This window comes from Formica exsecta, unplaced genomic scaffold, assembly GCF_003651465.1.
Source record: "Formica exsecta isolate Colony F162 unplaced genomic scaffold, ASM365146v1 scaffold32, whole genome shotgun sequence".
Lineage (NCBI taxonomy): Eukaryota > Metazoa > Arthropoda > Insecta > Hymenoptera > Formicidae > Formica > Formica exsecta.
Window position 1 is genome coordinate 222514 of NW_021850453.1, and position 14908 is coordinate 237421.

The following is a 14908-nucleotide window of genomic DNA, read 5'->3' on the forward strand; positions in this document are numbered from 1 at the left end:
TTTGTTTATAAAGATATTAAAGGAGATTATGTAGCATTTTTTCTTCAAATGTATCCTGTTTTAAAAATGTTATGTTTATTAGATGTGTCGGAGATGTATGGATATAGTAGGGATAAGAAAATACAATTCCGTTTAAGAAGTGCGATAATATCTATGGACAGTTATAAATTAAAGTTTTGTTAGATTTAATTTTTGAGATTTGATATATAAAAAATGTAGTTTAAATGTGGAATGAAACACTCTCTTATGTAATCAAGATACATGTTACATCCTTACTGACCACCCAGTTTATCATCGACATTAATTTCACTATTGTATCATGGAATATTCAAAAATATAAAGAAAAAGGAAATAAATGATTTCTCGTTTCAAATATGTTCTAGACCTTAAATGTCCTGTATAACCAACTTCTCATCAATGGAGAAGTGTAAGAAGTTTATAATTTTAAAGTACATTTATCGAGGTCGAGTATTATCGATACAATATCTTGTTTGTCAAATCATTTATTCAAATAAAGTCAATTTACTGTTCACAATTGAAAGATATACATACATAGTATATTATTCTAAAGAAGAAATGATAAAACAAAATCATCCCTTGTATAAATACAATTTTAGTGTAGTCCCACCTACATAAATATATAGTAATCTATAATTTGCTTTAGTTCAATTACTCAATGAAAATATTATCACACTGATCTATTATATTAGCATAGAATGCTAATATATGAGCATATAGCATATGAAAGTTTATAGTATCCAAGTAAAATAAAATAGTAAAATATAAAAAAGCGAAGTAATATTTAAAAACACTTTAAATGTATCTTAACATAAAATTAGATTATTAGGCTTTGCCTGTATTCTGAACAAAAGAAACAAATATAAAATTATTAAACTTAAAATCATATATGTGTGCTTTATAAACATGCCACTTGATCACATATGTTAATGTTTTCATTGAAATGCATATGTAAATAAAATACAATATCAGTGGCAGAAATTTGGAAAAAATTTTTTTACGAGTCATAAGAAAACAATGCTTTGTTATATACAAATTTGAGTCATGTAATTCAAACGAGACATATCTCTTATGGAATTGATGATTAATAGTTTTATGTACAATAATAAATTTCGGCGATCGTATTTTTGTGCATCGATGTACAATATACAATTTGTACATGCAATTTGTGTAATTTTCTTTTTAATTAATTTAAATAATTGTTTTTTTTTTTTACATTTAAATCAATTTATCTTGTTAATCTATATGTGTAAAAGTACTTTTTACAAGATTACATGACTCATTTGTATATTTACAGATATACAAACATTGTAATAAAATGTAACCACAAGTAAAAGAACAGATAATAAAGTATGAAAAATATATAATATATAAAAGAAAAAGAACATGAGGAAAGCTGGCAAAAAAATAATGAAACATAATGTTGTGACGCTATGTTGGGTAGAATAACCTCTGTTTGTTAATTTGCCTCTGCTAAGGTGTTGATTCTCGCATTAATAGCCAATAGTTGCGCCACAAATGACGAATCGCTCATGATTGCAGCTAGGGCAAAGAGTATGTCCTTCAAAGCATCTTGCGAAATGTCAAGTTGTCGTGCGCATTCCGCTAATATCTCTATTTCCTCAGCGTTAGGACTTACCTAAAATAAAGGATAAATTTTGCTATTTTTACATTTCGTCAAAACAACAATTTTCCATTTTGATTGATTTTAGTACTAATTAATATCAAGAACTGTACCTTATATGAATCGCAAAATTTATTAAATGCCATCTTGACTCGCTTTTTCCCATTACCAGTCTGATAGAAAATTGTGAAGGTCTGTGCGTCGTTCATGTCTAGTATAACGGAGAAATATATGCCGGCAGTAACATGACCCTTAGTATCTCTGGCAAGGAGACTTCTGTGATTATAAACCAAGTTTCTACGCTCCGTAACGTCAATGGCAGTTAAATATGGCCTTGCCACATAAATGAGAGCGACTTGCGTTCTCTCCAAGGCACCAGGTTGAATTTTTCTTTCATGCCATTCGACATAATCAGGATCGTCAGCGCACAGACAGTAATTGTACTCTTTCTTGCAAGTCGGCTCATCGGATTGCGTGAACCAGCCTGTATGAGGGTATAACTTATCGGCCATCACAGTGATAACGCGCGCAACATGGTAACCGGGATCGAGTAGCATGACGCCGCGACGTCCGCTAATCTCGATTTTCAGGCACACTAATACATGCTCCTTTTCGCCGCTATCTGCCGCTGGTGGACCACCGACATAACCGGCGATATCTCCAATCGTCTGTAACACATTGATTTTTCTCATAAATTAACATTAAAAAAAAACAAAAAACAAAAAAAAAAGAAAAAGGAAAAAAAATTAACAAAACAAAAACATTAATTGATAAAATTCAAATTATGTCTTTATGCAAGAGCATTGAATATCATGCTATATCCATAATATATTATAGTTTTATCGGTGTTAAAATAAAATATTTTGCGCTTTTAACTACGATAACACTTCTGTTAGAGTATTAATTATAATCTATATTTTTATAAATATGTCAAACATACTTCTTCACAAGATACTAAGTAGAGGCCACTCGCTATTCCTGGGAATCGCTTGTTCAAATCTGTTAATCGATGTAATAATTCAAATCCAAGACCGACGCAAGTATGGTGTTCATGTGTTATTAGAGGCTGATATTTTCGGTAAAATCGATCCAGTGCTTTCTCTCCGCTTGCAATATAGTCCTTATAGAACCTGTTGTCGTTATTGCTCGTTGTATTTTTAATTACGTAAAGACGAATGATTAAGATGAGAGATTGCGTTACATACCTGAGGAAATTACCAATAGTATCATAGCGATGCTCACGCAATAAGCGTTGCGTTTCAAGTTCAACGCTGCCTGCTAATTCCTCATACTGTTCGACCGTGGAAACGGTCAGGGCTGGTGACTCGTAATGGGCCCAGACCGGCAGGGGTAGCGGAACACCCCTGATCCAGGGCCCGCGTGCCTGCCCCTGTGGCTGGCACCATATCTCTGCCGTCTCGAGTCAACTCGGCCATTCGTTGCCCCAGCGACCAACCGTTGGCACAAAGCCATGCTCGTCCCTGCAGCTGCTTATTGGCTCCACAGGGCTCTCTCCGTGTTTTATACTCTTCTCTCGCTCTATGCATACGTAAATATTACAAAACGCGTTCAAGTTTTTAAGTTATTATAAAATGAAACGATAGAGATTAAGCATTGCGAGTCTTTTGTGAAAGTGTTGCTTTTCAGCGACAGCTTATTATAAAATAGTATATTTATTTTTATATTATTTTAAGGATTTTTGTTCCAGTTGCACTTTCTCTCGTGTTTTCTGTATTCAAAATTAAAGAGGTGTATTTTATGGAAATATTTATATATTGATATTGAAGAAAAAAGTAAGACAATGTAAAAAGTGCAACGAGTAGAGTAGACCTAATAACGCGTTCTCGCGGTTGTCAAAAAGATTGTCAAAAATCTATCAAAATATATTCCCAATTGCAATTTCACGAAAACGAAATTTCCTGCTTTGGATTATGATTCAATGTGATATGATATATGATGTACACAGAGCGTAATATTCTTTACACAGACAGATAACAGATTTCAATCGTGACGTAACGCTACCGCGCAACATCGTAATGAGGTATTGGTGTTAATTCTTTCAGTCACTCGGGCTATCTCGCGTAAGAAAGAAATAACCATATTTACGTAGGTGATTACCGCAAGTCCACTGCTATTTGAGCACACGGATCAGCACGGTGAAGATCTGCGAAATTAGTGCGGAGAGGCGGATTGAATTTGTCATCGGTTCGGTATCCAACATGGCGGTATATAGGTTCAGAGGACGCGCGTGGTGAATCAATACACGACTATACGCGACCAAATAGATACGTAGCGCGTGCCACGTGTCTACTGGCGACCTTCGTTGTCACGTCTGCGATCTGCGATTCCGTCCGCTAAATACGCGCTGCGTCGTTCGTCGTTCGTCGTTCGTCGTTTGCCGCGCCAAGATTCTTTGAGGAAAAAAAAAAAAAAAAAAAAAAAAAGGGAGAGAGAACCGAACCGATCCGAACGGGACAATCCGTTATCCGTGCTCTTTCTCGTCCAAGGAATTTTCTCCGTCGCGATCCGCGATACTCTACGAAAACTTTCGCCTTCGATCACAACCGGGAGATAATCGCTCGCCAAGACGACCAACCTGTCAAAATCTATCGTACACAGTCTGAAGATCGTCAAGTGTCAAAAAAGAAAAGAAAAGAAAAGAAAAGAAAAGAAAAGAAAAGAAAGGAAAAAAGACGAGAAAAGAATACTACGTCGACTTTTCTTTTAATCGAAAGAAACTCGTCGACTTTTTTTTGCGATAAAGAGACTGATTGACAAGCCGCTTTCTCTCACTCTCTTCCGCGCTGTCGAATTCGTTAACGCTTACATATGGATGTGAATCATCGATGATTCGTAGACCTCGAAAAAAAAAGTGAGAATTTTTCTTTTGTAAGGAAAGGATTTTCAAAACAGAACGTCACGCACATTCGCGCGTGTATTTTCTTAAATATAAATCTCGATAAGCTCGGTAATAAATTTGGATAATATTTTTAACTCACACGGATCTCGATATCGAGCATCGCGCGTCTTTCTCATCCAACACTTACCCATACAACGAGCGCACCAAACAAACAAAAACTTTCTCTTCGCGAGCAATGTTCCGGAGACTCACGTGTCCGATCTCCAAGTAGAACTGAGAGGTAGGACGCGGACGTAAGGGTTATATATGTTGCTCAGCGGCCCTCTCTATCCGTCCCTCCCCCTCTGCTCCTGTCTTTAGATCGTCCCCGCTTCACCCGCTTCACCCGCTTCGCCCATCGAGACATGCTTATGTGTGCGCGTTTCTCCACGTGATTGCGATACCATCATTCTTCATCCAAGTTCACCGATAAAACCACACACTTGCAATTATCTCGCGCTGATAAAATGTTTGCCAACTTTTGTTTCTCTCTTTCTTTTTTTTTTTTTTTTTTGCTACTGTAGTTTAATCTTTTGGTTTTTTTACTCGCACTGTTTTAAAGAACAAGTTTTTTCGATTAGACATCTATTCAAAAATGATTAAATTATCTTAAATTAACCGGAAAAAAATCCATGCATAATCAAATAGAAAACGTAATTATATATAAACTCTTTTCCCGGAATATACTTACGTATAGTGAAGTTTGTTGTCAGGAATTTGTGTTGTTTACGCGAGATATATCGCTCAAGTGTATGATTGAAGAGATCTCGGGTAATAATTTAGATTTTAAAGGTCGTTTACAGTAAGAAAACATCCTAAAAATATATATATATATATATATATATCCCTCTTTTTTCCTTCGTTATGGATACATGTACATATGTTATGTTTATATAGATGTAAGAAATAACTTCGGCTAGTTTCTTACGTAGCAGATAATTTCATGATCTTAAAAGATAGGGATTTATGGTGATGATGGAGGAATGAGGTCAGATTTGAATGTGATTGGTCGATGGCGTCGTGCCTCTCGAAATTATTTCTCAGCTGTTCGTATCATATGTTTGTGACGTCACAATCACCGATGACAGTCGCTTCTACGATTACAGGAATTAATAATGAAGAATGAAAAAGCGAGATAGATTTTATTGCTAAAAAAACAGCGCCGATATAAAATATAAAAAAATGAACAACAAAGATTACAAAAGAATAAGACTCGTCCAAGATTAGCGTGTTTTAAATAATTATTTTAAAAACCTTTTAAATAATTTTTATTATTAATTTGTTTATCGTAGCTTTGATTAGTCTTCTTCGGAGATGGAAAAAACCCGTATCGGGTAACTCCTCGCGTTTTCATTCTACTTCGCGCGTCTTTTTCATCGTCAGCGGCTATTTCGAAAGACCTTGAACGTCACACGCGATTACGCGACTTTGATTAGCGCAGCCGCTCTTCACACGTACGTTACATACGTTATAGGCAATGTTTTTGCGGAAGTTGCCAAAATCATAAATCATTACAAGAGTTTGCTTGCGCAAGTTTTTACGCGAATAACTCTCATCACGGATATATACCCTCGTATTCGGGATTAAGAGACGAACACATCTGCGATGGACGGTTGCAAGTTTCGCCAGCTGGCATAATGTTTCTCTCTACGGAGAAACGGATTCTTGTATAGTATTTTAAAACTTTGATTTTTTTATGTGACATTGTTTGCTACGTGCTCGCGTTCTATGCCTATGTATATTTTATCAACGATATGGTATCGAAACGATCTTAAAATTGCTCGATCGACGAGATTCTAGCCATGTCACGGACCTCTCCAAACCCAAACAGTTAAATATGCTTACTATCGTCCACGTGATTATCGTATGACCCGATTAAAGCTACGGCGCAGTAATGCAATATTCGCTCATGAGAATTGGATATGAACCAATTGCCACGCTCTCCTTCGTCTACTGCGTAGAATATATTTTCCGTTTATGTATTTATTAGAGCTAGCGTATGCTAGCGTGTCGGAATCAAATGGAGGCATTCTTTTGTAATATTGCGCAAGAACTAAGTCCGCGCGTAAAGCTTTATGCGTTATTCATCGCGTCACATTGACAGATTTAAAATATTATCTAACTTTATTACTAGCAAATATTCTAGGCAAATATAATATTTGTTACGTTATCATGTTATTTTTATATACATACATATATATATATATATTATATATATATATATATATTCTAAAGCTGCTTATGAATAATCAACATCTCTAATTACCCAAATTGATAATAGAAATTTATTAAAAAGACTGATTTGAGAAAATTTTCCCAGTATTTGTTATCTAATAAGAGCGATTGTTCGAGACATCCGTTGCAAATCTGTTGATTGATAAAGCGGTTCTTTGTACCGTGCTTCACATCCGGAGTCATGTATGACTCATGCATAGTCATAGTGACGCATTTACCGTTCGCCACACAGAGATACATACATTAATAATTAATCATTGCAATCTTTTTCGTAAACATACGAAACAAGGCTTATTTCCGCCATTCGGTATCATTCAATAGTTTCGGTTTAAAATATTCAAGATCGGTGTAATGCTTAGTAATAGTACATACTATATAATAAATATTCTTGTACACAATGTGTTTTCTTTTCCCATTTGAAATTTGAAATCTTAAAATTTATCAAAGATAAAAAAAACAATATAGAAAAAAATATCATCGAATTAGCCTTTTTCTAAAATCTAAATAGACGGGTATCTTTTTTTTCAACACACGTTCAACGGTTTTATACTAATTGTAGACAATTTGTTTACAGTTTTCTTTTCTTTTATCGTCGAATGCATATTTATTCGATGAATAGGAATTAGTCGGAATTTATGTGTCGTCGAAGAAACCTAGATACAAGATCCTCAGCGATATGCGACTTCGACAATCAAATGAAGCACCTCTGCTATATAAATATCAGTATAGGACTGCAATTACATACATCGAGCTGCTTACGTAAGCGTGAATAACAACATGCGTTGGCGTGGCCGAAGAATGCGAAAAAGTGCTTGTTGGAAATTATATGGCTCAAGGAAAAAGTTGTATGAAAAAGCGGTATGTTTTGCAATATGTCGTTGAATTGTAAAATTGCGGCGCAATTTCATCGAGTGGATAATATGATATACGTGAGCATGATATCGTTCGATATATAATGTTACGTGTCATTAACACGTATCTAACTAACGTACATTTTTTTGTAAATTTTGCTTTTTTATGTCATACAATACATTATTTCTTTCAGATGAAAATATATTTACAAAAAATATTCAGAGCAGCAAGAGCCAGCATACGTTAAAACTAAAACGCTTTAAACGCGGTTAAACGCAAATTATTTTCTCATCAGTCTGTATATATATATATGTATTCTCCAACATTTCTGCGTATAACTGGCGCGATGAGTGTAAATAAATATTGCGTATCAAAAACTCATTTAAAATATACTTTTACGCAGTAGTATATTCTAGAAGAGAAAAAGTCGCACTTATCTGAAAGATTAGACGTCTTTACGATACTTTAATGATATTTGTTATTTACATCATTTGTATCATGTTATCGAATAGTTTTTATTTTGATTTATTTACTGCTATATATACATATATATATATATGATTTGATGAGTGCGTACATATATATGTTCAAGACGCACGTGTACATTGAATATTTTAATATCTGGATTTATTTAAAAGGATGGAAACATGATGTAAGTGTAATATGGAAGCATTTATATAATTAAAATAAAATTGTTACATCTTTAAATAGAAAATATATCCGTAATAATGTAATGAAGGATAAGATTATAAAAAGCTAAAGTGAACGGATGACCGTGAATAAAATACATTCAAATTAAAAAATTAAGATTCAAAAAATGAATAGATTATTAAAAAAAAATACAAATTCACATGAAATATATAAAAAAGTCGCCAGCAGCGAAGTATAAAAATCTAACTGGATGATGATATATATATATATATATATATATATAATGTTCCAATTTCGATAATCTAACATATAACATTTTGTCTGAAAAGACAAAACTGATAAATGTTACACAAGATAAATGTTATACATAAATTTTATAATTCAAATGTATAAATATATATGAAGATATATTATATATATTAAACAATATTTATAAAAATTATCGATACTACACGTTTCAATTTGGGATATGTATGTACAAATTGTAAAAGAAAGAGAGAACAAAAACATTATAATAAATATTTAAATATAACAGATCATATATTTTCTCTCTGTCACATTTTAAAAACTTACTCAGCTGGTTATACCTGGACACGTGATTACCTAGAGCGGATCATATGATGCGCGAAGAGCCAATCGCCATGCATTTTGCGCATTTATTGAGACCGCCAATATTCGCGACTGCGCGGTATCACCTGTGATGTGCGTGCCATGAATGGCTTACGCTATGCCGGACTTTGTCCTTGAGCGTAATGATTGATAGCAATCTTTATTCATTTCTCGTCGCTAATATTGAGATAACGGATAGCGTTCGCTGGGACTCGGGAACTTTCCGCTCCTTTAGCGCGTTTTCAGACCGGAAAAATATGTATCCCGATTGACCGATATTTCTCACATACAGTGACGTTTTAGGTAGTCGTGCGATCAAGTGTCAAATCACATATGATCGAGTTGTCAAAAACGTAGATTGCTATGATTGCCTGAAATAACTTACCTTTTCTCTGTCAACAGAATACTTTACAGTTTTATATAAATTTTATATTTTTGCATGTGTGCACATATTGAAATATATAATATTTCATAATTGTTGATTTTCCTTCCTCTAAACATATGTTATTAATAAATCTATATTAGAACGTAAAAAAATAAGAATATGGAAGAATTAGAATTAAAGAAGAAACTCTTGTGTGATTACAGATTGTTCGTGTATTTTTAAAACAGCGTATCCTTTGTTAATATTAATGGAAATATGAAAACTTCATACGAGTTTATTATACAAGAGGACCACTTTTACAACACTACGTACGATATGTTAAAGAGATGATAGTTTTATTGATATAGTAGACAAAATGGTATATATATTACAGATATAAAATAAATTGATGCTTTTTTTTATTGCACTGCTTGCAAATTTATATTATATAAGACACCTCTTATCTTGTGTACTTTTTTTTTTTTTAATTTCAGATTGATCAAGAATTATCAACATCTTTATCTTTGAGCACAAATCAATACGCAGAAACCGAGGATGAACCAACAGATAATTTATATCTTGCATTGATACAATGCTTTGGTATTATACTATGTGGGTAAGAAAATAGATAAATGCATTTATCAGTTGTTCATCTGAACAGTGAAATAAGAAACTATTAAGGATTTGAATATATACTTCAATCTTTCCCAGACTCTGCAATATTGTTCTTAATTTTTTTCACATGTTGAATATACATAGATTAAATGATTAATTAAAGATTTTATACTAATAATGAAAATATGTATTTCACAGATATCTAGCGGGAAGATTCGGTATGATGACAAAAACCGAAGCAAATGGCCTGAACACTTTTGTGGGCACTTTTGCTTTGCCATCGCTAATCTTCATGTCTCTGGCAAAACTTGATTTCACATTGGTTAATTGGAAATTTCTACTCGCTGTATTGCTTGCTAAGGGCTGTGTGTTTGTTACAGTACTCGCAGTGTCATTAGTAATTAAAAAGCCATCCAATCCTGGACGCGCTGCACTCTTTGCAATATTTACTACTCAAAGCAATGATTTTGCTATTGGATATCCAATGAGTGAGAACAATAGAATTATCATATCATATTTATGCATAATTCCACACTATTCTATATTATTTAATATATTTCTTCACACTAAATATTGCCATTTTAGTTAATGCTTTGTATGGAAGAACACATCCAGAATATGCTGCTTATCTATATCTGATGGCGCCTATATCGCTGGCCATTTTAAATCCGATTGGTTTCGTATTGTTGGAAATAGGCAAGCGACGCGTGGAGGAGCACACAAATTGTAGGGACATGGTTTATTCCATCGTAAAAGGTGTTGTACTGAATCCAGTACTGTTCATGACAGTCTTGGGCATTATAGGCAATCTTATATTTAGCCACAGCATACCGCGCTTACTAGCCGCAATTCTCGAAGTATTCGGTAACGCTTTCTCCGCTAGCGCATTGTTCCTTCTTGGTTCAATGATGGTAGGAAAGATACACAAATTGAAAGGTACTGCGCTAGTTATTCCGGGTATATTGATCTCGGTGAAGCTGCTAGTCCTGCCTCTAGTCATAAGAGAATCCATTATTCTCTTGAATGCCGGAGATAACTTGACAGAAACGAGAAATTTGAGTACTTATGGCTTCCTGTACGGTACTATCCCGACAGCACCGGCTTTGTTTATTTTCACTTTGCGATACAATCTGGAAATCGATCTAATCGCGTCAGCGATGGTAGCTTGTACGTTTCTCTCTGCTCCACTTATGTTTGTATCGGCTAAAGTGGTCAACGCAGTTTATGCTGGAAGTACACCAGCTAATTATGCACAACAATTAAATATTTTTTCCTTTGACATAAGCGTTGCGTCAGTAATAGCTTGTATATGGCTGTTGATATGTTTCCTTGGATTTGGACGGAAAAGATATAATCAAGTCACTCATCGATGCACTCTGTGTCTTGTAATTGCACAGGTATATATATATATATATATATATCTATTTTTGGTCACGTTTCTGAGTTATATAATTCTCCATCAGATTTGTATACATATATATATATATATATAACAAATTAAGATATGTTTCTTAGTTTAATTTCACGTATACAATATATTTTTTAGCTCGCAGCAGTGATTGGTGTGATTATTTGGTCAAAACTTGACCCAAGCGGTAATCGATCAACATTATGGTAATAAAAACTGCATACAATCATTTTCTATTAAATAAAATTTTATTTTCAATTGTTTTATTAATTATAGGTACGTGCAGTTCATTTTAATAACCACTGGTGTATATGCAAGCAGAATATGGACGGCTGCAATTGCAGCAACATTACTATTTCTGAGTTCACGCTCGTTATCCTTTGTTGAAAATCTGCAAAAATGGTTTTATCCTATTGGATGGGGGTATGGATATGAGAGCTTTTCTCATTAGTTTTTAATTTAAATACAAATATTTCTATATTTATTTATACAATGTATAATAATTAATTTGCAGAATACCACTTCTGATGGTGACAGTAATGTGCATTGTTACACAAACTCCATCTGAGCTTGATTTAAAAAATCCGAATTTTCAATTGAGCAGAACTCAAGCTGCTGCATCTTCATTTATATTAATATTTTGCTTTATAGGTACATTATAACAAAAGATATTAATTTATATTCTTAACATTTAGCAACATTTATGTTTTAAATTATTATTATTATATTATGTTACTATATATGAGGACGTATTTAATATCTTTATTGTAATACGAATTTTTTAATAATTATTTTATACTGTATAGTGACATTAGGTTGTTTGGTCTTACAACAGAGATATCAAAGAAGGCACATCACAATGTCATATGAACATATAAGAAATAATACAGAAAATACTACAATCGAAAGTAATGAAAGAAGTATAGTAGATGTGGAAGATTTAATTTCTCCATTAATTAATGCACCTATGTAAGTTAATCAAAAACGGAAACATATAAATAGAAATTTGCAAATTATTTATAAACAATATTTTTTTAGAATTGGCTGTGAATTTCAAAATGGTTGTCCGAATGGAGAATGCAGAGTTAATGATGTAGAGAGAGATTGTGATAGAGAAAATGGCACAGATACAGATAATGATCCACAAATTTTGCGACATCTCGTTTTCCTTATCTTATTGCTGTGTTCCATGTTTATTGTGCGTAAATTACTTTTATCACTTATTATTAGACATTATAAAGATGCGAAATCAACACTGACATATTATAGGGTTTATCGATATCTGTGGGAACATTAATAATGGAGCAGTTAACTGGCATTTATGCTGAACTTGCATTCTTGGATGTAGCATTGAACTTTGGACAATCTCTAATAGCGTTTGCCATCTTTGGACTAGATCCTAGTTTGGGTAAATTGGGAGGTTGGCTTCGAAAAGTGTGCAAAAAATGGCAATCTGGTATGATCCTTATGACATATAATACATTTTATATACATTTCATATTTATGCACAAGTTCATATATATTTCTGCGTGTAAATTTATAGATATTACAAGATGCAGATATCAAAATAAGAAGTATTATATAAATTTAGATCCCTAACATAAGTTAATTTTTTATAGCCAATTAACTTATTGATTGATATATTTTTGATAATATTTTATAATATTTAATATATTGACAGGAAAAGAATTACAGTTACCTTGCGAGGATGCTCTTAGTACAGAAGTAAGGGCAGTCCGAGAACAATTTAATCAATGTCACTTGGAGGCATGTCGGGCACGTATATCTATGTGCCGTAGGCGATTGTTGAAGGTATATAAAGGAGTCTTTTCGGGATCGGATTTGGTCAACTGGTTACTCGAAGTTGGAATTGTCAACAGTCGAGACGAAGCTGTCCGATATGGTCGTTGTTTATTAGAGAGTAGAGTCCTACAACATGTCGATGGTACACATCACTTCTATGATCAAAATCTTCTATATACGTTCAACGTATAGTTAAATTTTTAAATGTTTTCGACGAGACAAACTAGCTCTACTCCTATCAATATTTTAAATATTGAATATTTGAATAAGGGGAACGATTGTAAGAAATGATTGAACTAAGATTATTTATATTATATAGTCGAACTTACGTATTCTTTATTCATCTAGATTGAGCAATCTTTCTCTTCTTAATTTTCTTTTCAGAAAGAAAAATCTCTACCATTCATATAAAAATAATAACAAATTAGTATCAAAATACTGCAAAGGGAAAGATGAATTTAGTTTTTCTGAATTGATCATGAGAATATGTGACTAGAATTTGACTATATGTGTGTTTTAAATTATTTAAATGCAAGCACAAAAGATTATTTATATAGTTAATTTATTTGCACATAGTTATTTCAATATAAGATATAATTTTATTTATGTGGCATAATTTGTATAGGACATCTCGAAAATATCATGAAAAAATTTCGAAAAGAGAAATATCTTTTGAAATATTTACGTTAATGAAACATGGCATAAAACTTCATTGCATAATACAATAATGTATTTCTATTATTTATTGAAAAGCAGTATCAGTATTAAATAGCGTTTTTTAAAACTATTTTTGCTATAATTATATATAAAATGAGTAAAGGCTGTGTTTAGTATATTACATACTGCACTCTTGATATACACAGTTTGACATAAGAAATCTTTTAGCACAAGAAGGCTAATTTTATACAAAAATCTGAATTATTTAGTATAATGTATTTAATTAAAGATGTGTTGTAAATATGATGAGAAAAGAATGATTAAAATCAAAGAAGACAGAGAAGTATATATAGAAAGTATTTTTAAACTACTTCCGCAAATATCAAACATTTGAGCATTCTACTTTTTTTATTCTGCATTAATATATTTGAGATATATGTGAGAGAGAGAGAGAGAGAGAGAGAATTGGATAATTTATATTGCTGAGCATGAAAAATATGTCTGATGAGAAATAGCCACGAGTAAAGATTATACAATGAATATAATAGCCCAAAATTTTTTATTAGACTGAGACGTTATCTGATTTTTCCTTTATAATAAACTATCATGTATTATTCAATTGTTTATTAAAATGAATATTTATATATACTATGTATGCCGACAAGTAATAAATACACGACAATTATAATTGCAAATATTTATTGACACACAAAATTATTTCCTTTTCTTTTCGTTATTGTAAAATATATACTGGATGCTCTAAAAAAATATTTGGATAACAATAAAATATATAAAATACAATAGTTTTATTTTATATAAAAAATATGTATTATTATTATAATCATATAGTCCATGTATAAATCTGAATTCTTATAAATTTAGAAACACAGATCGTCATCAGGCTTGGGAGAGAGAGAGAGTGAGAGAGAGAGAGAGAGAGAGAGAATTGGATAATTTATATTGCTGAGCATGAAAAATATGTCTGATGAGAAATAGCCACGAGTAAAGATTATACAATGAATATAATAGCCCAAAATTTTTTATTAGACTGAGACGTTATCTGATTTTTCCTTTATAATAAACTATCATGTATTATTCAATTGTTTATTAAAATGAATATTTATATATACTATGTATGCCGACAAGTAATAAATACACGACAATTATAATTGC

The 14908-nt window shown here is 32.5% G+C and overlaps 2 protein-coding genes and 1 long non-coding RNA gene across 6 annotated transcripts; 2 read left to right on the top strand and 1 right to left on the bottom strand.

The window, feature by feature from the left end:
• Positions 1-487: 487 nt before the first annotated feature.
• LOC115238030 lies at positions 488-4829 on the bottom strand. 2 transcript variants are annotated; one of them, XM_029811527.1, is made up of 5 exons: positions 4690-4829; positions 2848-3181; positions 2583-2772; positions 1756-2310; positions 488-1657 (listed from the first exon to the last, which is right to left on the bottom strand). In XM_029811527.1, the coding sequence occupies exons 4-5, from the start codon at positions 2197-2199 to the stop codon at positions 1478-1480; spliced, it is 624 nt and encodes a 207-aa protein (XP_029667387.1). In that variant the 5' UTR covers positions 2200-2310; positions 2583-2772; positions 2848-3181; positions 4690-4829; the 3' UTR covers positions 488-1477. The 2 variants fall into 2 exon arrangements, with proteins under 2 accessions (XP_029667387.1, XP_029667388.1); XM_029811528.1 differs by lacking the exon at positions 4690-4829 and adding an exon at positions 3761-4672.
• A 1942-nt stretch (positions 4830-6771) lies between these two features.
• On the top strand, positions 6772-8815 carry LOC115238031. 2 transcript variants are annotated; one of them, XR_003884423.1, is made up of 2 exons: positions 6772-7705; positions 7822-8815. It is a non-coding gene; the product is annotated as an uncharacterized LOC115238031 (long non-coding RNA). The 2 variants fall into 2 exon arrangements; XR_003884422.1 differs by having other exon boundaries at positions 6772-7634.
• A 173-nt stretch (positions 8816-8988) lies between these two features.
• LOC115238072 (integral membrane protein GPR155) lies at positions 8989-14425 on the top strand. 2 transcript variants are annotated; one of them, XM_029811600.1, is made up of 12 exons: positions 8989-9241; positions 9477-9631; positions 9747-9868; positions 10066-10355; positions 10453-11264; positions 11414-11481; positions 11552-11698; positions 11790-11926; positions 12082-12244; positions 12314-12473; positions 12545-12731; positions 12957-14425. In XM_029811600.1, the coding sequence occupies exons 2-12, from the start codon at positions 9629-9631 to the stop codon at positions 13268-13270; spliced, it is 2403 nt and encodes an 800-aa protein (XP_029667460.1). In that variant the 5' UTR covers positions 8989-9241; positions 9477-9628; the 3' UTR covers positions 13271-14425. The 2 variants fall into 2 exon arrangements, with proteins under 2 accessions (XP_029667460.1, XP_029667459.1); XM_029811599.1 differs by having other exon boundaries at positions 8989-9191.
• The last annotated feature ends 483 nt before the right edge of the window (positions 14426-14908 follow it).